General features: G+C 64.2%; 1 protein-coding gene across 1 annotated transcript; it reads left to right on the forward strand.

Annotated features, from left to right (window-relative positions):
• The first annotated feature begins 2,158 nt into the window (after positions 1-2,158).
• Positions 2,159-20,274, forward strand: NR5A1 (nuclear receptor subfamily 5 group A member 1). Its single transcript, XM_074923783.1, has 6 exons — positions 2,159-2,260; positions 2,699-2,840; positions 6,462-7,102; positions 14,819-14,938; positions 15,406-15,553; positions 20,027-20,274. The coding sequence occupies exons 1-6, from the start codon at positions 2,159-2,161 to the stop codon at positions 20,272-20,274; spliced, it is 1,401 nt and encodes a 466-aa protein (XP_074779884.1).
• The last annotated feature ends 1,529 nt before the right edge of the window (positions 20,275-21,803 follow it).

Genomic DNA, 21,803 nt, shown 5'->3' on the forward strand with positions numbered 1-21,803 from the left:
GGACGCGGCCGGGCTTGGCGAGGAAGCAGGAGCCGTGCGTGGGCCTCCGCTTCCCGTCCCATCCCCGTCAGCGGGCGTGGGGACGGAGGCTCTGCACGCCGTGGGCAGCAGAGCGAGGCCTCGCCGCAGCCTTGGCCCCGTGGCCGTGCTGCTGCCAGAAGTGACAGATCCGGCTGCTGAGGGGCTCCGGGAGTGCGGCCAGTGGTAGCTGGGGGTCTCCGCTCGCCCTGGCGCTGGGTGTTGCCCATGGGAACGCAGGCAGCCCCCACACCCCGGAGCAGGCGTGGGAGGCGGCCGGGACCCCCCAGCACCCAGGGCTGGCTGAGCCGGCGCCTCTTCCCCGTCCCGTGCCTGCAGGCACCGCAGCCCTCGGCTCCGAGTCACTTCTGTTCCTGGCGGTGTTTGCTCGGCCCTTCTCCCGACCCGCAGCCCCTCCTGGGCTCCTCTTCCCGGATGGCAGGTCCCGCTCCACGGCCGCCCGGCAGCTCCCCCGGGAGCTCGCGGCGAGCGCGGGGGCCGTGGCCAAGGGGCTCTGCCCGGCGGTGGGATCGTCCTTCCCGGCCTGCCCCGCACCGGCGGCTGCTCGGCTGCTATTCTTAGCCTGGGCTCGGTTCCTGGTGGCTCCGGAGCGATGCTCCCACCAGCCCCTTTCCTGTTTGCCGCTCTCCCTGCCCAGCGCCGCTTCCTACCCGCAGCGCGTGGGGCGAGCCGGGAGGGACGCGCCGGGAGGGATCAGCAGCACGGGATGAGATGTGGGGGATGAGCCGTGGGGGACCAGCAGCCATGGCTCCCCTTCCCCAGGCGCGGGAGCTCCAAGCACCCACGGCCTCCAAACCGCTGCCCTCCCTGCAGCTCCTTTGGGGTCAAAACCCCTCGAACGGGAGCGCCAACCCTGGGGCTGTGCAGGCAGCAGGCTCCTGCCCTCTCCTGCCCACGAAGGGTCTCCTGAGCGGGACGGGATCAGCTCCAGCACCTGCCCCTGAGCCGGGGCCTCGAGCTCCCCGTGGCCAAGTGCCCGGGCCACGGCGTGTGGCCAGCCGGCCTGGGAGCATCCCGACAAACAGGACATGCCGGGAGCACGGGCGCTCCTGTGCCGGTCTGCTGCCGTCACGGAACATTTCATTAAGGATCCCTAAATGTGACGCAATGAATTAAACACCAGCAGTGAACAACCGCTGGCTGACAGGCGGACCCGGACGCCGCCAGCTCCACGCGGCGTGGCCAGTGCTAGATCCCAACTGCCACCCCCCTGGTAGTGGCCCCAGAGGGGGTTTCAGGAGCTGCTGGACACCCCAGGGCTCCTCCTGCAGCTCGCCCGGGGCTCTGAGCACCTCCCCGCAGCCCGGGCCGGGGTCACGGGGGTGGTTCTGGCGGCGCCCGGGGGTCCGGGGGCCGAGCACCGAGCGGGGCTGCCGGCGGGGCGCTTCTCTTGCTCAGACACGTTTGTTCATCCTCCGGCCCCCAGGATTCCCAGTTCCCCCCCGGTCCTGCCGCTCGCAGGCCAGATGCCCGGGGAGGTGGGAGATGCCCGGGGAGGTGGGGGCTCGTTGTTCCGTACTGATGGTGCGGGGGCAGCTCTGCCAGCCCCGGGGGGGGAGCGGGGAGGGTCCGGTGCCCCTTCCCGCAGAGAGGTGCCCCGTGCCCGGCCAGCCCCTGCGCTCCCGGTGCTGCCGGGGCCTGGCCAGCAGCCTCCCCCGCGGCGGGAGCATCCCCCGGGGCCACCCGGCCCCGGTTGCCTTTTTGCCCCCGGGAGCTGCCGCCCGGGGTGTTGGGGGGGGCCGCTCGCGCTGCCCGCCGGGGCCTGCCGGGCCGGGGCAGAGCGCGTCCCCCGTGTCCCCGTGGGTGTCCCCGTGGGTGTCCCCGCAGGTCCCTCCGCCCCCACCCCGTCCCCGGCGCCGTGAGCCGCCCGCTCTCCCCAGAGGAGGTCCCCCAGCCCCCGGGGGGGTGGCCGCTCGCCCGCACCAACATGGAGATGCTCTTCCAGGCGCTATAAAGGGCTCCGGCTCCAGCACCTGCCGCTCGGTCTCCGCCGCGCTCCGCTCCCGCTCCGCACCCCGCGCAGGGGCTGGGGGCCGCCCGCCCGCCCCGTCCCCGGCCCCGGCCCCCGCCGCCCCGTCCCGCTGACCCGCCGGCTCGTCCCGCAGCAGGGCCCGGGGGGATGGACTATTCCTATGATGAGGACCTGGACGAGCTCTGTCCGGTCTGCGGGGACAAGGTCTCCGGGTACCACTACGGGCTGCTCACCTGCGAGAGCTGCAAGGTAGGGACCGGCCGGGGCCGTGCGGGCACCGGGGGGCCGGGACCGGGGCCGGGACAACGGACCGGGGCTGTGCGGGGACCGGGGAGACGGGCCCGGGGCTGTGCGGGGATCGCTGCACGGGGAAGAGGGGCCCGGGGCGGTGCGGGGAGCGGGGAGGGGGCTCTGCGGGGGCCGCGGGCAGCTCCTCGCCCGTTTTCGTTAGCGGCGGATTCGCGCTCGGCGGCGGGACGGGAGCCCCGACCGCGGCGGGGGGCGGCGGGAGCCTCCGACGGAAGCGGGACGCGGGGACGGGCTGCCGGGGTACGGGGGTCCCGGAGTGCCGGGGTACGGGGGTGCCGGTGCCGGGCTGCCGGGATGCGGGGGTGCCGGGATGCGGGCGTCCCGGGCTGCCGGTGCCGGTGCCGGTGCCCGCCGCATCGCCGCCCGCCGCCGCCGCAGGGCTTCTTCAAGCGCACGGTGCAGAACAACAAGCACTACACCTGCACCGAGAGCCAGAACTGCAAGATCGACAAGACCCAGCGCAAGCGCTGCCCCTACTGCCGCTTCCAGAAGTGCCTCACCGTGGGGATGCGCCTGGAAGGTAGGACACGGCCGGGCTGCGCGGGGCTGCGCGGGGCTGCGCGGGGCTGCGCCCTTCCCCGGCGGCGATCGCGCTGTCCCCGCCGCGCCCCCGGGCCGGTAATTCCCGCGGCCGCTTCGATTCCGTTTTTCCCTCCCAAGTTAAAAAAAAATTCGTTTTTTCGCGTCGCCTCCCGCTTTTCCCTTTTTTGTTTTTGTTTTGTTTCCCCGGGGCATTTGGCCGCTACGGCTTCAACTTTCCAGGATTTTCTTTGCTGACAGAACGGTTGGGAAATAGCGTAGAAATTATTGTTTTCCTTAAGCACATAATTCCAGAAGCCGACACTTAAGGAAAACATTAAAAACGATGGGGCTCGCAATAAAACCGCTGCAGACCCACCACGAATTATATTTTTCCTCTCGGTGACATTTAGTATAACAGATTTCTGGGCTGTCTGACTCTCCGGGAGCTCAATTCCAGCCCCCACGGCCGCCACCTCCCTCATGGCAGGGAAGTGGATCCCGATCGAGACATCAGAGCCGGCCCCCAGCATCCCCGAGTCGTGTGTCGTGGTTTCTGCAGCGCTTACACTGGCCAACAAAATACATTTGGGGGGGACAGATCGCTGGCGAGCGGCCGCAGAGCGAAAGCAGCTGCAGGAAGGAGCCCCCCCAAGTAGAACCAGCGGCCCCCCCCGCTCTTCTCCCCTGAAGTCGTTTGTGTTTTGCAGCGGAGGGAGGCGGCCGCTGTGTGGCCGGGACCCCTCACCCGGCCCGGCCGGCGGAGCCTGGGGCAGGGTGCGGGTTAATCGCAAAGAACTGCGTGTGCTCGTGTTCCCGCAGCGCGGGCGCTCGCTCCCAGGAGCGGGCTGGGAGCTGCGAGCAGAGGCGCAGGAGTAAGACACAACATCGAGCTGCAAAATCAGCCCCTGCAAACTCCCAGCGTGGGCCGGCTTCCAGCCCCGGCTCCAAACAGATCCCAGTTTCACTCTCCTCCCTGGACTGGAGTTACTGGTGCCCTAAATCAATCCCTGCGTGCTCTGGCAGTTTTGACCGGTGCTGCAAGAGGACTGGGGGGGCTGGGGGCAGGCAGGCAGGGGAGAGCCTGGCCTGGGGGGGGGGGGGGGGGGGCAGGCACAGGCTGGTTTTGCCCCTTTTCAGTGGTTTTTGTTTTGCTCACCGTGGAGCTCCCCGATCCCGCAGCCCGGGAGGACAGCAGCCGAGGGATCAAAAGGCTGCTCCTCCCAAACAGCCTTTTTTTTGCTTTTTTTTCTTGCTGTTAGCTCCTTAGCAAAGCTCCGCAGCCAGACAGCCGGGGGGGGCGAGGGGGAATCACCCGTGATGTTTCCGTGGGACTGTCTCTTTTGTGGTAAAAACCCGAGCCCACCTTTCTCCAGTTCCTTATATTTTCAGGCAGGGAATGCGAGGTGACGTTTTGAAGGCGAGCCTCCGGCTCCATGGGGCAAAAGCGAGCCCAAGCTGATTGATTTTGGGGACACAGTGTTGTCACAGGGCCCCCTCAAAGTGCCTGCAGGGATGCTGCAGCGAAGCCTGGCTGGGGAGAGCAGCGTGGCCCTGGTCCAAGCCTGCCTGAGCCCCAGGTCACCCCCGAGCACCCCCCGAGCCCCTGCCCGGGCAGGGAGAGCCGGGCAGAGCTGGGCCGGGGCTCTGTGCTGGGGCAGGGGCAAGCGGGGCGGGGGGCGAGGGGAGCGCGGGGGGCCCGCTCCTGTGCCGTGCCGGCTGGCTGCACCCCGGCTGCGTGGCTCAGGGGCCGCCCGCAGATGGTTTTGTCCGGGGGGGTGCAGGCGCTTCCTGAGCGGCTCCGCAGGGCCCCCCTTGCCCCGGAGGTCGGGGCGCATCGGTCGCTTCCCGGTAGCCAGCTGGGACGCGGCAAACGGCAAGTTGTTCCCGCTTCCCAGTGAGGCACAAACGGCAGGAAAAGCGGAGCAGGAGGGAATTCAAAGGCCTCTTCTCCCTTTGTGTTCCTGCCTGGAGAGGGAGGGAGGTGGGCTAGCGGTCGCGAGACCGGGCTGGGGGCACTTCTCACTCTGTGGCGGGGTGCAGGCTGCACCAGTGGGGACCCCCCTGCCTGTGCACCCTTGCCTGGGGTCCCGGGGACCACCTTGGGATGCAATCCCTGGGCACCGCCGGGCCCGGCCTCGAGCGGGGCTGGGAACACGTTCCTTTGGGGGGGTGGGCGAGCTGGGCTTTCCCTGTGCGCTGTGTGGCTGGGGGTGCCAGACCTGCCCGTGCCAGCTCGGGATTGCGGTGGGGGTACCACGCTGCTGCCACCCCCCTTGTACCCCTGAAGTTAGGCGCTGCCCCGGGGCAGCTGCCTGTTGCCCAGAGGCCTGCGGGCAGGCTTTGGGGGGGGGGGGGGGGGGGGGCAGCACCCCTCACCTCTGAGGATGCCCCGGCCGCCCTGCTCCCAGCGAGATGCTGTTTTCATGAATAAAGAATGAGGGAGGAAGCGCAGGGCGGCTCCCCTGGGAGCACATTCCTGCTCGCCCTGGAAATGCTGCTGCTCCCGGCGACGCTCCCGCATTTCCAGCCTGCCTGGGGAGAGTTTGGGAGGTGGCCTGGCTCTCGGGGGGGCTGGCTGCGCTTCCAGCGGCCCCCAGGATAAGTAGGGGAAAGAGAGGCAGAGGGAACAGCTGAGACAAAAAAGCAAGACCTGCCTGCTGTCAGCAGGGACGCAAACTAGCGGAGGGTTTTTTCCTTTTGATGCTCAGTCCGCGGGCTGTGCTCGCTGGCGTGCTCCCCTCCACCCCCTGCACCGCCCGCCAGCTCCCAGCTTCCAGCGAGCCGAGGCTCTTCCAAGGGTGGGCCGGGGGCAGCAGCCCCGGGAGCGCAGCGGGGTGGTGCGGGGGGACGAGCTCCTGCTGCAGAGAAGCACCTGCTCCCTCGCGCGCTGACACATTCTTGGGTTTCTTCAGGGTTCGGAGGGAACATCTGCTTCTCTCAGCCAGGAGATCGCAGTGGGGCCGTCAGAGTGACTGCGGCGGTGGGACGCTCCGGCAGAGCCCCTCTGCCTTGGTCACACCCGGTAGGGACGGGCAGGACCCTGCCTGAACGCCGGCACAGCGCTGCTGCGGGGTGCAGTGTGCCCGGCGGGACCTGCCGGCCATGCTGCCCACCAGAGGGGCAGAGGTTTGTGGGAAAGAAGCACGTGCAGCCTGGGTGAGGGTGAACCAGGGTCCTGAGGGGGCCGTGGGGTCCCAGGCTCGAGAAAGAAGGAAATCCCAGGGCTGGTCCAGAGTCAGGGGTCGTAAAAATGAAAGCGGGTGTTGAGCCGCCTTGTCTACCTGAGCTTCACAGGCTGCCCCCTCAACCTGTGAGGGATGCAAGCTGCTTTATCCCCCAGCCCCCAAATGTCTCTTCCTTTCCTGCAATTCCCGAGGCTCTGAGGCGAGAGCAGCAAGGCCAGAGCCAGGGCCAGGCAGCAGAACCTGCCAAGCCATGTCCGCGGCTGGGCTGGCAGGGGCACAGCCTGATGGCAGCTTTCTGGGAAGGTCTCCCTGCTGCCCCCCAGCCCTGTTTGGCCACTAAATCCTCCCCCCATTATTTTGTCCATGTGGCTTGGAAGCGCTGGTCTCCTTCTGGGGCAGGTTCACCGCAGCCTCTGCCCTCTCTCTGCCCCCAGCTGTGCGTGCAGATCGGATGCGCGGAGGGAGGAACAAGTTTGGACCCATGTACAAGCGGGACCGTGCCTTAAAGCAGCAGAAGAAAGCTCTGATCCGTGCCAACGGCTTCAAGCTGGAGACAGTGCCTCAGATCACGTCCCCGGTGCAGAACGACTACAGCCTGTCCTCCACCATCCACAGCATCCACGCCATGTCCAAGACCTTGCCGCCCAACCCAGCCGCCCTGACGCCCGTCGACTACGAGCGCAGCCCCTACGGGACACCCTCCCTGGGAATGACTGTGCCCAGCCACACGCCGCTCGCCAGCTACCACTACCCCTCCTTCCCCAACCGCACCATCAAGTCTGAGTACCCGGACCACTACACAAATGCGCACGAGTCCATGTCTGCCTACGTGTACCCAGAGACCTACCCCAGCAGCTCCCCTCCCGACATCCCCGAGGTCATCCTGAAGCTGCTGCAGCTGGAGCCTGACGAGGCCCAGGTGAAGGCGCGGATACTGGCCTGCCTGCAGCAAGAGCAAGGCAAAGGCCGGCATGAGAAGCTCAGCACCTTCGGCCTCATGTGCAAGATGGCCGACCAGACCCTCTTCGCCATCGTAGAGTGGGCACGGAGCTGCATCTTCTTCAAGGAGCTGGAGGTAGGAGCCTGGGCAGGGGGGAGGATGCTGCGCTGGACGGGCGATGAGAGGCAGGCAGGGCTGGGGCTGAGATGCCGTGAGGACGGGGCAACACCGGTGGGCACAAGCCCAGGGCTGCAGGTCTGCTGGTGCGTCCCCATCCCGCTCCCGGCTCCCCGTGCGTCAGGGCTGGGGGCACCAGGCCCGGCTGCATCGCCGGAGCGATTCCCGCTGTCGCCGCGGGGCTAATGATTTCAGATTCATCACGGCGGGGGCAGGTGTGGAAGCAATCGCCGGCAGAGTGACTGCGGTGTCAAGCTCTAGATATAATTGAAAAATGTAACATTGAGGAATTATAGTTGAGACAATTCTCTCCTCCGCCTTTAGGAGGAAAATCGATGCTGTCAGGTGGGTGCCTATTAGCACCAGGCAGCGGGGCAGGGCTGGCCGGGGTGGGGGACACCCCCAAGCCTCCTCCGGAGCCGCTTGTGCTGCCGGCAGCCCCTGAACGTGCTGGGGGACGTGGAGCTGATCCCCCCCGAGCCGGGCCACCCCCTCTCACAAATCCCCCCGAATACTAACTGGGGCTGAGGGGCGGATTAGCAGGGCTGGGGCAGCCTCTGCCACCGTGCAAGCCTTGCCAAGAGTTCAGTTGTTTTCCATTCATGTCCTGGGCTGACTTAAGATCCCAAACTGGTGTAAAAATGGGAGAGAAAATTTTGCAATGTGGCCAAAACCCAGAGAGCCACACGAGACCTGGGTGCCTTCCCCTGCTTCCAGTGTGTGGCTGTGCTACCCGGCTGTGGCCAAAATCCCTCCCGCGGGGCCGTGGGGACCTGCCCCGGCACAGGGCCAGGCTCTTCCCGTGCCCACCCCACAGGGTGCCATGGGGCCGAGCGTGGCAGAGCCTCGTGGCTCAAAATAGCCCCCGGCTGCCAGAACAGTGTCAGGAAGCGGCATTGTGGGGGTGGGTCGGGCTCTTTTCAATCATATCAGCGTCCAGCCTGGATTTTGGGAACAGGGTGGTTGTTGTTTTGCAGGAGATATTGTAAACAGTGTAAATTCAGCTCCCGCCTGCATTGCCGCGTAGCCTTGTAGCTCCATTGTCAGCCTGATTGCGCCACCAAAATAGGCCGTTTCCGTGTGAATCCACGTCAGCGGGCGCTCCTCCTCCCGTGGGGCTCCGGGGGGGGACGGCAGCGCCGGAGGCCTCACCTGGGCAGGAGCCGGACACGTCCCCCGCTGTGCCCGGGACATGGGGCGCGGTGCCCAGGGATGGCAGCTGGCCTGGGCCTCCCCGTCCATCCCCGCCCCCCCAGGGGCTCACGCCTTTGGCCTTCAGCCCACGAGCGTGGGGCAGATCCTCAGCGTCTCGCGGGGCCAGGGGCCGCAGGACACCAACGTCCCACCCTGGCTCCAGAGAGGGCGTGAGAACGCGTGGCTCTGCCTGGCCTTGGCTCCCTCCTGGTGCACGCGGGGGGCCCCTCTGCGTGTCCCCCCACCGAAACGGTACCGGGGCTGCCCACCACCCACCCGGCGCGGCGCGTCCTCCCCAGCGCGGGGCGGTGGCTTTCCCTCAGGCCCACGGAGAGAAGCCGTGGGGAAGCAGGAATAGGTCTGCAGCTCCCAAAACCCCGTTCCTGCTCCTGCCCAGCACATAAAAGCAAACAGCTGCCGGGGCGGTAAATGAACTCCTGCTAGTGCAGAGTTTATGGCTCTACCCTAAAGCCCGCTAGCACGGAGTAAAATCGTGATCTGAGCGATCGATGGCCGTCACGCAGGCGGTCCCTGCCGGGTGCTCAGGGCTCCTGGGTGCAGGGGGTGCCAGCAGCCCTGGGAACGTCTGCAGGAAGGTGGGGACCCCGTTCCCACACGGAGAAGGGCTGAGGCCGAGGCCAGTGCAGGGATCCAGGCTGGGACGTGGCTCCAGGGCGTCACGCCAGGATGATGCCAAGCAGGGAGGGGGTGCAGGCAGGAGACCCCCTGCATGGTGTCCCCTGCCTGACGGCTCCCAGCACCCACGTGCTCCTGTCGCGGGGCTGTTTTGCAGACAGCTGGCTTCTCCCCCCGGCCTTGCAGGGAGCCTGGAGGGAGGGAGCAAACCCTTGGGGGCATGGGGACCCCCCGGCTCTCGCCTGGCCAGGACGTGTCTCTGCTCCCTGGCCAGGGAGAGCGGGAGCAGGTCCCCCTGGAGCTGGCTGCTCTTGTCCCCGTTCCCATTCCCATCCCATTCCCATCCCATTCCCACACTAGCAGCCCGGCGAAGGGCAGAGGCAGACCAGGTGCTTTGCCATCTCTGCCCAGCGGGGTGGCCGGGGTGGGGGACATTGGGGAGAGCCCCCCCGGCTCCACCGCTGCGCCCTGGGAAGGAGGGGGGAGATGGGCTAATGGCCTCTTGACATCGGCTCACACGCCACGTCTGCCCGCAGGCGCGGGGCAGTCAGATTGAAAACAGATTTAACTTCCCAGATATATCGTTTCATTTAAGGGCCAGTAATTCTGTCAGTCTGCCACTGACAAACGAGGGTCCCCATGCCAATCCGCCGGGGAGACTGATGTCGCGGTGTTCATCTCGTGTCACCAGGCAGAGAATTACGGACTGCGCTGGCCTTCGGAGGCAAGACTAATAATGCCGCGCGGCAGAGGGGGATTTGGGGGCCCGCTTGTTTATCGAGGGCCGGCCAGGCAGCCGCGGCGCGAGGCCGTGCGGGCGGAGGTGGAAGAGGTCAGCGCTGACGCCCATAAATACGAACTTTAACTGAGTCTAGATGAGATGTGTCAGGACTGAGGGAAGATTTGCAGCACCTCTTCAGGAAGAAAAATATGGGCCGGGGGTGAAATATATTTTGTTGGGTCATGAGTCTCAGGCAACTTTGTCCTTTCAGATGTAATTTTTTTATATATATATGGAGAGAGACAGACAGAGAGATGTGCATACACACGCACGCTTGCACACTCTCATTGTGTCTGGTTTCGGTTTGGTTTATGCACACGTATCTCGCACAGCCTGGTTTATATAGGTGTTACTGCCATAGGTCCATAGAAATATCGTGCACACAGGGGTGAGGTGACCTTTAGATTGGGATGAGCAGCCAGGAATGTTAAACAAATTGCCGCGGTTTCAGCCCGAAGGCCGGGCTGGGCTGGGCGTGCGGTGGGTCCCTGGGGCACGGCACGGCCACGGGGAGACGGGCCGATGCTGATCCCCTCCTTGCCGTGGGGCAAAGCCATCCACGGGCAGGCAGCAGTGCCGGGGGGACACGCGCCGAGGGCAGCGCCGTTCCCACAGACCAAGGGGTGCTGCGGGTCGCTGGGGCTGTTCTGCTGGGCTGCTCTCCCTCGCTTCTCGTTAGACATCTCGCAGCCACGACGGAGCCTATTTGCAGTCAGTTGCTTCTCTGCCTTTAGCATGCGTGGGTCATCTTGACCCCATCTCCTGGCCAACAGCCAGAACGTTTTTGGCAGATTTAAAATCTCCTTCTGGTCATGGATGCTGCCGCAATATTTAGCATCCTATGCACTGGGGGAAAAGTGACGGCTCTCGCTGCCTGATGGCGTCCCGGCTGGCATGGCCCTGCCCTCGCTGCTGGCACGCACACGGAGCCAGGATGCCCACGCAGCCTTGCTGCCTGACAACCCTGGCAAAAAGCAGTAGCCTGGGCCACAGCAGCATGCCCTGCCAGCAGGGAGACGGGATCCTGGCCTTGCCACACTGGTCTTGATGGGATTTTTTGCTTTAAGATGCCCATCACAGTGGTATCTGGGCAACGGGATGGGGACCTGCATTGGCCATTAACACCTTAGACTTGTGTGGGGTTTCGATTGCTGTGCTGGAGGACGGTAATCCACTTTCACACTTCTCGGTAGCCAAGGTGACGGGTCCTTCTCGCACCCGGTAATTGCCCGGGCTGAGACTCGGGGTGCTGGCATGTGCCGTGCACCCGCATGGCTACTGCTGGGGCAAATCCTGCACCAGGGATCAGGGAGAAGGCCTGGGTAGCGTCCCTGGGGGGCATCCGAGCTCTCCTCGTGCCCGCGGCATGCCGAGGGTGGGTGGGGAGAGGCCGGAGTGAGGCAAAGTGGGGCTGCTGGTGGGTCCTTGTGCTTCACCGCGCTGCCGAGGTGGTGGAGGGCAGGCGGTGGCGCCCGAGGAGGGGGATGCCCAGGACCAGCCGTGCAGGGAGCAGTGAGTGCAGCGGGGCTGTGCCGTCCCCGTGGGGGTGCTGGGGTGGCCTGGGCATATTTTGGGGAGCCCCAACCCTCCCAGGGGCTTCCTCACCTCTTGCCTGTGAACCCACAGTGAGGGCTGCAGGAGGTTTAAATTTGTATTGGCTCGGGGGTCCTGCAGCCCTGCACCCCAGCAGCGCCGGCCGTGCCTCTGCACACCCTTGTGCCCCCCAGGCCTCGGTCCCAGCCCCTTCGCTGCAGGGAAATGCCTTTTTTTGCGGGTTGCAGGCATTCAGCAGCAAGGTGCTATCGGTGGCCAGCGGCAGGGGAGTGCTCTTCCTGCGTGGGGAGAGTTTCACTGCCTTATTTTGCGAATGGGTTAAATGCTTGCTTTAAAAAAATATATATCTTAAAAACAGCTTGCACCAGGTTCTTGATAAAACAATCTGTTGAAAAGCCTTGACATTAAAGGGGAAAGATTGTTTGATTAACTTTTAAAGGCGAGAGCGTGTGCGTGCCGCCTGGCCGGCGGATACCCGCTGGGCTGATGCCTACTGCTGCCCCAGTCCGGGGCACGGGGACACCCAGTTTGGTGCTGGGGTCCCTGGAGATGTCCCAGAGCCCTGCCCGGCCCCCAGAGACCCCGTCCTGCTCCCGGCCACGTGCCCCCCTCGCCGTGGCCACGCGGCTCTGGTGCACCCCAGCGCTCCCAGGATGGGCCGCGGCGCGGCCCCACAGCACGGCGCGATGCAGGGAGGGGCTCTGCCAAGGGACCCGAACCCATGGGAGAAGCTGAGGAGTGATTTTTTAAAGGAAGAAGATTTCCAAATTGTTGAAATGCTTTCTTTTGGGAAAGCTGAATTTTTTAAAACCATTTTCAGGGCTAAACCTTCAGCCTGTCCCTTCCGGAGCTCGTCCCGCTCAGGAATGAGGCACAGGAAGGAGCTTCCAAAACAAGGCTGCAGCTCAGCCGGCGCGGAGCGGCTCAGCAGCGGCCGGGCTGGGCTGGCAGCATGCTGCCGTGCCGGGCTCCCTGCGCGGGCTGGCCACCGTCACAGCCAGCCCCTTGCCTTGGGGCGGAGGTCAGCATGAACGCAGAAAATCTCCATTTTGTTTTGATGCAGAAAATGCTTTCCCCCGGTTCTTTGTTCAGCAGCTGAACTGCTGGGCCGTGTGCCTTGGCTCCTTTGCTGGTTTGGGCGATGTGGCCTTGGCAGCCCCCTTGCACCTCTCTGCTGGTGGGGTTTGTGCCATCGGGCAGGCACAGGCACCACAGCCCCGGCTGCTGTCGCTGCCTTCTGCGCCGCATCTCCCTCCCTGCGCTGCTGCGTCCGGCTCTGACCACCCACCGCACTTGAGAAACAAATCCCAGTGGCTCTCGGGGAGTGCTGGGCTCCAAGACCATAAAGCTCTTTCTCATCTGACTTCTATTCCTTTTGCAATCTCCCAGCACTGGTTTATTGCAGCCTCTTCAGCAAAATGAGGGTATTATCCAGTCCGGTGATACTGCATCTGTCTTCCTTCTATTAAAGGCAGCGAGCACAATGGCTCTGCAGAGCTCTTCTGCTGGCGCTGAATTTGCTCTGCGGGGAAGTATTAGTGATAACCCCCAGCCCTTCCCCTACATCAGCCTTGCAGGAGAGGGGGGCTCCGGGCAGGGTGGGGGTTTGGTGTTTTGCAGAAAGGAGTTGGGGTCCCACGGAGAGCAGCACCGAGGGGATGAAGCCCATGGCGGGGTGGTGGGGAGGGCAGCGGGGTGCTTCGTGCCTGCTCCCCGGGCCAGGACGGCAGCGTGTCCCGTGTCCTGCCATGGCTCCGGGCACAGGGACGTGCCAGGGCTCTTGGTTCTGCCCAGCGCAGCCGCTGGTGCTGGCAGCTCGTCCTGCCCGTCCCTGGCAGCCCAGCGGCTTTTCCGCGAGGCCTCTGGGGGTCTTTGCAGTTTGTGTCCTGGGTTGATCGTCTTGCCAGAGGCAACTGCAGGCGTTTGTTTGCAAACGTGGCTGTGGATGCTTGTACCTGTGCCTGCACGTACACACCAGCACACGTGGAAACGTGCACGTGATCACGCGTGTGCTGCTGCGTGGGCAGGGCCCCACCTGGCAGCAGCAGGGCACGGCGATGCCCCGTGGCCGGCAGCTCCCCCGCGGCCGTGCCGTGCTGCCCCCCTGCCCAAACCTGCCATCCCAGGCAGGGAGGCAAGGCTGGATACTGTCTTCTTTCATTTTAAAGTATCCAGAGGGGCTGCCTGGAGACACAGGGCCTTTTGTGCAGCAGCTGTTCCCTCCCACCCCGGGACGCGGCCAGCAGTCATTTTGTTAAAGATTTCTGCGCTCTTCAGGGAGGTTGTGCCTGGTGGGGGAAAACCTGTGCCGATAAGAGCCAGCGAGTGCCACCGAAACACACTGAGCTGCTTCAAAGCGCTGCAACGCTGCCTGGCCCATCTCCTCTCCTCCAGCCCGGGGTCCCCTGTGCTGGGGGTGCAGCTCCAGGGCTCGCTGCCCACCCGAGGGACAGGTGCCATGCATGGGCAACGAGCTTGGGGGTGCAGCCCGGCTGCGGGGTGCTGGAGGTTACAACCCGCCCTATAGACACTAACCGGTGCTGTGGGTTGGGGTTTGCTGTCCTCTCCTCCCCGCCGGCACGGAGGGAGGGGGCTGGAGGAGACGCGTGGGATGCCGGAGGTGAAATGAAGTGGGGCACAATGTCCAGCCCAGTTACACACCAGCGGGGAGGACGTGGGAACGAGGAGCCAGGGCAGGGCTTTGCAGTTAGTGTTTCATTAATCAGATTCAGCATCTCCTTGCTAGGAGGTTGTTCACAGTCAGACTGCAATTTCCACGTGTAAATGTGTGTGTGGGGATTTTGGGGAATGTTCTGCAGGCAGTGAGGGTGAGGAAGGTTTCAGGTTCTTAAAAAAATGGGGCTTTTGCCAGGCTGCGAGGGTCAGGGACAAAGTCCTGGAGGACCAAGTCCCGTCCCACCTGGAGGAGCTGGGTTCCTGAGGGAGGGGGTGATGCCCCCTGCACCCCCCGCGATGGGCTGGTGAGCAAACACGTGCTCAGAGCAGTGCTGGGGCTGGGCAAGTCTCTGGAAATCAGGTCACCAGGGCTCTTAAGGGGAGGCAGGGGTTTGTCCCATCTCCAAACGGCATGTGGATGCTGTGTCCGTGCCAGGTGGCAGAAGGCCTCATCCTCTCTCTGCTTCATGCAGCAGCACTGATGACACTACCTCCGGGTGCTTGAGCAGTGAAAATAGTTTGGTTCTTTTCACACTGATGCCAGTCTCCTAGAAACTCCCTTTCTGTTGTGCTCAGGGTGAGGCACAGATGGGGGCGAATCCTGCCCAGGTCCACGCTGATGTGGCAACATGCCGTCGTGGCTGATGGTGTGAGTGTGAGTGTGAGCTGTTGGTATCACAGGGCTGGAGCGTGGAGCTGCCCCTCGAATGTGAAGCTGGGGGTCTGGAGGGCCCCTCCTGCCCGCTGGGAACAAACCGGTGAGGACATCACCTGCCCCCATGGCCGTGTCCTGGTGTGGTGGGTGTCACGGCGCGGCTCTGGGTGTCTTTCAGGTGGGCGACCAGATGAAGCTGCTGCAGAACTGCTGGAGCGAGCTGCTGGTGTTTGACCACGTCTACCGGCAGCTGCAGCACGGCAAGGAGCACAGCGTGCTGCTGGTCACCGGCCAGGAGGTGAGCGCCAGCCCACAGAGACCGCGGCGTGGAGGTGGGGGCCGGGTGGTGGGGCTGGAGGCGGGGGACGAGTTGTTTTTGCTGTGCTATGGGACTGCTTGTGCAGAACATCCCATCCCATCCCATCCCATCACGTTCTGTCCCATCCCATCCTGCCATCCAGCTCCTGGTTCTGGAGGAAAGTTTTTGGTGGAAAGATCAGCCCTCACACCTGTATTTGCAGAGGTGGGACATGAGAAGGGGGCCCCTTCCCTCTCTGGGGGTGGTTTCTGGAGATGTAGGTGCCTGTGATGCCACCACCCTGCAAAGGGCCCCCCTGGAGAAACGGGGTTCCCGTTTCACCCCTCAGCCTTTGTTTTGACACCCCTAATTCTTGGTCAGCGCTCTGGGCTGGTGCGTGGGGTCCCCTGCAGCAGGTTTGGGGGGGACTGGGGCCACCACGGCTGATGCCATCCCCGTCCCTGCAGGTGGACATGTCGGCCATCGCGGCCCAGGCCGGGTCCATCCTCAACACGCTGGTGCTGCGGGCGCAGGAGCTCGTCCTGCACTTGCACTCGCTCCAGGTGGACCGGCAGGAGTTCGTCTGCCTTAAGTTCCTCATCCTCTTCAGCCTCGGTGAGTGCCGCCGGGGTGGACAGCGGGATGAGGGGTGGGCGGCCGCGCTCGGGGTCCCGGCCAGGCTGCTGTGGGGTGTCGGGGTGCACAGCCCGGGGTCCGGCAGCCATGAAGGAGCTTTTAAAGAGCAGCTGGGACCTGCCGGCTTCTCCGCCTTGTCAGGGGGTCTGAAATGTCCCCCGCTGCGGGGCTGGGCTCTGCCTCCAGCCGTGGGGGACGTTGCCACCCTGTTAGCCAAGCAGAGCCTGTTTTGGTCGCTCACCCGTCGCACCGGGCAGGGAAACAACCGGCTGATATGGCCGCGGCAAAACAGGCGCCTTGAGGGAGGCGGCAGCCGGGGACAGGCCGATCTGCCGGGGTTTGCGTCAGAGGGCCGGTGCAGTGGCAGGGGCTGTGTGTGGCTCCGGGTTAGGCTCAGCCCCGGAGCCTGCGGTCAGGCCCAGGCGGCCGCCTCGCACAGTCCCGCCTCACCTAGACAAAATACGCGGGAGCCGCAGGCTCTGCCCTCATTGCGCCCTGCTCCTGCCCCAGTCCTGCCCTCGTTATGCCTTGATTGTGCCTTGATCGTGCCCTGCTCCTGCCCTGATTGTGCCCTGCTCCTGCCCTGCTCCTGGCCCAGTTATGCCTTGATCGTGCCCTGCTCCTGGCCCAATCCTGCCCTGGCTGTGCCCTGCCCCTGTCCCTGCCCTGCTCCTGCCCCGATCCTGCCCTGCTCCTGCCCCTCTCCCGCCCTGGCCAAGCTGCTGCCCTGCAGGGAGCATCTCCCCATCCGCCTCGGCCAGGGATGTGCCTCCTTCCCCCGCAGGCCTCTCCCCCAGACAGGGGTGCCCGTCGCAGTCCCACCGGAGCCACCTCAGCCCTCGGTGGGGTGGGGTGGGGTGGCTGTGGGTGGTGCTGAGCACCACGGGGGCTCCAGGCTGCCCAGCTGCCTTCATTACTGGTGCTGACACCTTCCCCTCAGCCCCGTCCCGGTGGGAGTTCTCACCTCCCGGCACGAGGACGGCGGCAGGGCCTGCGGGAGGCTCAGCGGGCTGCTGCACTCCCGGCTCACACCTCTGCCACCGCAGCTGCTTCGCTTCCCACACCTCGACGGCTGCTGCGAGTTGTGTGTACCCGGACGGGGCAGGGACCAGCATTTACCCAGGGAAATCTGTGTTTGGGTCGCTGCAGCCGCCGGGTGCTGGTGCTGAGCCCGGACGGTGACCCCAGCCTGGGCCAGCCCTGTCCCCATCCCCATCCCAACCCGTCCCCGTCCCTGTCCCAACGCCTCGCTCCGTGTTTGCACTTCAGCATCTGGGGGGGTCCCATCCTGGGGGGTCCTGCCAGTGGCTCCGGGCCTCATTGCCAAGCGCAGCAGCACTGCGCCGGACGGGCCCTGCTGTGTGTTTGGTGGTTTGTGCTCGAGGGAGAGTTCACATCACCGTACGCCACCGCCGCTGAGGAGCCAGCCCGCTCCACGAGCAGCACTGCCCCTGGGTTAATGGGTGAAGTGGGAGCCCTGACACGCTGCAGGCAGTGGCAATCCACTCCCCCATCCCAGGGGCCCAGTACGGTCTGCAGGAGCCACTGGTTTGACTGGGATGTGCTGGGGATATGTCCCCGTTAGCAGGGGCTGCGGGTGCCCGAGGGGCCTGGGCAGGGTGGGTGCCGGGGCGCGGGAGCCGTGCTGCCCTCCCGTCCTGCGGCTTTCTTTTCCTCTCGAGCTGTTTTGAAATTCAGAGAAATTAGATACGAAAACCTGCGGTTCAAGCAGTGATAAGGTGTGGCACAAACAGTGCCCGGGCTGTGGAACCAAGGAGCTGGCGGGGCTCATGCCCTGAGGCAGGACCTTCCCCGGCTTTTGCCCCACAGGCCCAGCCAGGGAGTGCCCCCCCCGTGCCCTTGCTGCCCCCCGGCCCGGCCCGGCCCCGCACGCAAGCGGGAGCAGCATCTCCCCGGAGCGCAGCCGGTGCCGGCGGCCGGGACGCTTGTGCCGCTCGTTCCGCGTCCCCGGAGCAGCAGCTTTCCGGGAGGGCGTGGAATCAAATAGCTGTTATTTTCCCAGACATCATTTTGCCCCAAATCCAACTTTTTCTCTCCATACTGCAGAGCTCACTTGGAGTAATTTGCCCTTCGCAGGCTCAGCTGTAGAGGATGGGATTGTGTATTATGTGCAGGATGTAATTGCCTTTAACAAGAGAATTTCCACATTTACCACTCTGCCACAGCACAGTCAAAGCCAAGCCCCGCTCACAAGAGCTGCCATTTGAGTTCTAAATAGATTTCTCTCCTGAGCAGGTAAAGAGATTTAATTAAAATTAGGGCTTCTCAAAATAGCAATATTTATGAGGACGGCACAGGTTAGCTTTGTTCTACAGAAGGGCTTAATAGAGCCTTAATGGATTGACCTATCATTCGATTTCATGACTTACATTCATGAAGCAGCTACTCTTGGGGAGGGGAGGAAGAGAGGCTTTTATAGCCCACATTCCCTTAAGCGTTTGCAATTTATCAGCAGCTTCTCCCAAACAAAAGGAGCTGTGAATAGGAAGAACACTTGAGGGCATAGAAATAATCCCAGGCATATCTGTATGTGTGATGGGAGGCTTTGTCACAGGACAGTCTTTGCAACTGCTGCAGTGTCTCTAAATGAAGTGAGTCAATGTTATTTGGACAACATTCTTTATTCCTTGCAGGAATGAAAAGATTATTCAAATATTCAATTAAACAGTGAATAGGGTCTTTCAGAGAACCAGGTGAGTTCATCGAGTAGAACTAGCTATTGTTGAGCCAACTCAGGGGATAGATTTGACATTTATCAATATAACTTCTTTTTTTTTTAATGACATGCACAATAACCTTATGCAGATAAAGAGATTTCATAACAACAACCCGGGTAGAAGGGAGACGGCCACAATAGGAGCAAATGTGCCGCAGGAGTGAAAAGGGAAGGGTGATCTGATAAAGTGCATCTTGGCACGACCCGCGGCGCTTTGTGCCTGCGCCGCACAGTGCCCAGCCCGGCCGTGGGCATGGCTGGGGGCTGCGTGTCCCCCCCAGCCCCCCCGGCTGTGCCTCTGCTCCCCGGGCTCTGCCCGAGCACGGGCCAGGGGGTCCCAGCTTTGCTGGGCTGGAGCAGCACTGGGTGCCGTGGCCCCCCCCAAGGAGAGCCGGGTAGCGGGGGGCACCACGGACACCCCCACCCAGTGCCCGTCTGCTCCCTCCTGCCCAGGCAGCTCTGACAGCACCGCGCTTCGCCCGCCCGAGAGCTGCTCTGGGTACAGCCGCGTTCAGCTCCCCGCTTTTTTGGGATGAAAACCAGAAATACCCCCCAAACTCCCAGTCACCTTGGCCAGTCCCCACGCCCAGATTTCCCTGTTCCAGCCCGTGGCGGGGATGTGTCCGGGCTGCCAAAACAAACCTGAATTCGGCCGTGCAGCCGGGGCTGGAGGCGGGAGCAGAGCCGGCAGGGCCGTTACAAGCGCAGCGCTGCTGGGCGCCTCCGTCCCGTACAGTAAATCGGCTAAATCCAGTCACCCCAAATGGGCCCCAGAAGGGCTCGGTGCCAGGGTTTGCAGCAAGGGCTCCCACGGGCGGGCACCGCGATGCCATCGCTGCAGCCGGCTGATGGGGCAGCGCACAGCACCGCTCCCGAGAGCCACCGAGAGCTGCGTGCGGGGCGGGTTTAACGACTTGCTGCGCAGATTAAAAATTAGTTCTTCCTTCATGGAGCACTGGTGGCAACCCGAGCACCGGGGCAGTATCCTCGGAGGACAGACCCCAGCTTAGGCTGCCCCAAAAGCCTGGAGAAACCCTGGCCCGCTAGGCTGGGTTGTCTCTGCAGCCACCCTCCTGCCCAGGGACAATCTCTGCCCCGGGGCTGTGTGTGCCCCGGCTCCTGCAGCGCTGCCGTCGCGGTGGCAGGGGCCTCTGGGCTGCCAGACCCTGCCTACACCTCGGTGCCGCTGCCTGCTGCGCCCTCCCCACCCTGCAGGCAGCAGAGCTGGCAGTGGGGTGACGGGGGAGCTGCTGCGACCCTGGCCAGGCGCAGAGGATTAGGGTTTCCAGGCTGGGGAGCCCGGTTGCCACACTGGAAAGCCCAGGTTTAACGGGGAATTAATTCAGCCGCTTCCTTGACCTTCAGGAATTAAAGAGGGCTGATGGCAACGGCTCCCCGTGCGTGGGCACAGCTGGTAACACGTTTTTGGCTTTGCAGCTTCTTGGGCAGCGAGGGCGGGGGGCACCAGCCCTCCTGCTGCTGGGGGGTTTGGGTGTCTGTCTTCAGCATGGGGGAGCCCCAGGAGGCCGGGCAGGGCTGGGGAGCCCAGGCTGGGCAGGGACAGGGCACAGGACCCCTCCTGCGCTGTGTTTTCATGCACAAGGCGCCTTGTCACAGGAGTGTGGGTCCCTCCTGGTGCAGCACAGCACAGATAGGGCGGACACGTGGGTTTGGCCCTATTTTCCCATCATCACCCTCCTCCTCCTCCCTTGCAGACGTGAAGTACCTGGAGAACCACACGCTGGCTAAGGACGCTCAGGAGAAGGCCAACGCGGCGCTGCTGGAGTACACGGTCTGCCACTACCCCCACTCCGCGGACAAGTTTCGCCAGCTGCTGCTGCGGCTGGCGGAGGTCCGGGCGCTGAGCATGCAGGCGGAGGAGTATCTCTACCACAAGCACCTGAGCGGGGAGGTGCCCTGCAACAACCTCCTCATCGAGATGCTGCACGCCAAGCGGACTTGACCGCGGCCGCCAGCACAGAGCCGGCGGAGCCCCGGTGCTGCCAGCAGCACGGCGGGGGCAGGACGGGTGCCGGGGGGGGGCCAGCACCACCTCCCCACTCCGCCTTTCTCAGTGATGCTATTTAACCTGTGCTATTGGAAAAGTCCCAGATGGTTTATTTTAATACACAGTAAGGACGGTTCATGGCCGCGGGACCCTGGGCTTGGCTGCCCCTGGGCAGCGCTGACCCCCGGCTCCTCTGCACACGCAGTGCCCGACCGGCCGCCTGCCCGACTCGGCTCTGCAGTGTGACGGAAGGGTAAAGCCCGTCCCAGCTTTTCTCCTATTTATGCTTCTTTCCTGCTGTCCCTACCAGCTGTTTCTTCACTGCTGCCATCCCTCCCCCAACCCTGCCCCATGTCTCAGGGCCCCTCGTGCACAGGGCAGGGGAGAGGTGAGGTGAACCCCCGAGTTTGTGGTTTTGCAGCGGTTGGGGTGTCCCCAGGCACTGGCAGGGAGGCAGAGGGTCTCTGCAGGAGCCAAGCAGAATGGCAGGGCTGGGGCTGGAGGTGTCAGCCCCAAGCAGCCATGCTGGGACCCCAAGATGCATGTGCCGGGGTCCCCACTGCTGCCTCCCTGCAGCATTGCTGCCCGCTCTGCGTCCCAAGCGAGGGCAGGCAGGGATGGGCAGTGCTGAGCCCTCCACTGAGATTTGTTTTCTCAGCGTTTGCCGGTGCTGGAGGCAGCAGCTGCGGCTTTGCAGCCCGTGGCAGCCGCAGTGCCTGGAGCCCACAGGGATCCATGGTCAGCACGTCTCTAGGATGTCAGAGCTTTGCTCCAAAGGCTCTAAGAGATTTGGTACTGGGCACAGGGGACTGTCCTTGGGACACTTTGGGTGAGTGGTCCTGCTGCTGTGCCCTCGGTGCCAGCACAATGCCCCACGGCTGGGCAGCTTTGCAGGTCACAGTGCCCAGGCGGCATTGGCACCACGAACCGAGCTGGTTCCCGAAGCACGAGGACAGGGTGGCCCCGGGATGGTGGCCCCGGGCAGCGCAGGTCCTGCCTCCCTCCGGCCATCACCCATGTCCAGGCAGCACCTGAAAAACAGCCGAGGGGCAGGATGGGGCCAGGGACAGACCCTGTCCCCTTTCTGCCCACAGGTGATGGCAGAGCCGCCGGGCAGGAGCGAGCTGCAGGGTCCAGCCCCTGCACTCAGGTGCCGGGGCAGCAGCGGGTCCAGGCTGCAGACAGCCCAGAGCTGCTCCTGCACCAGCACGTGCCTGGGGGCTCAGGGGAGCTGTGGGGCTTTGCAGCCCCCTCCTGCATTTACCTGCCCAAGAGAGTGGGCAAGGAGTAATAAGGACTGTCCTGTGCCTCGCGCCGGGCTGAGCCCCCGACGCCCCTGTTGCGCCCTGCTGTGGGACAGAAACGCTGTGCCGAAGCCCCAGGCAAAGAGCCGCCGGTTCCTCCCCACGGCGGGGCAGGGGCTCACCAACACGAAGGGCGGCGCTGGGGGGCTGCAGCCCCCTGAGCTGGGATGTGCCAGACTC

This window comes from Athene noctua, chromosome 20 (assembly GCF_965140245.1).
Source record: "Athene noctua chromosome 20, bAthNoc1.hap1.1, whole genome shotgun sequence".
NCBI classification, from domain to species: Eukaryota; Metazoa; Chordata; class Aves; order Strigiformes; family Strigidae; genus Athene; species Athene noctua.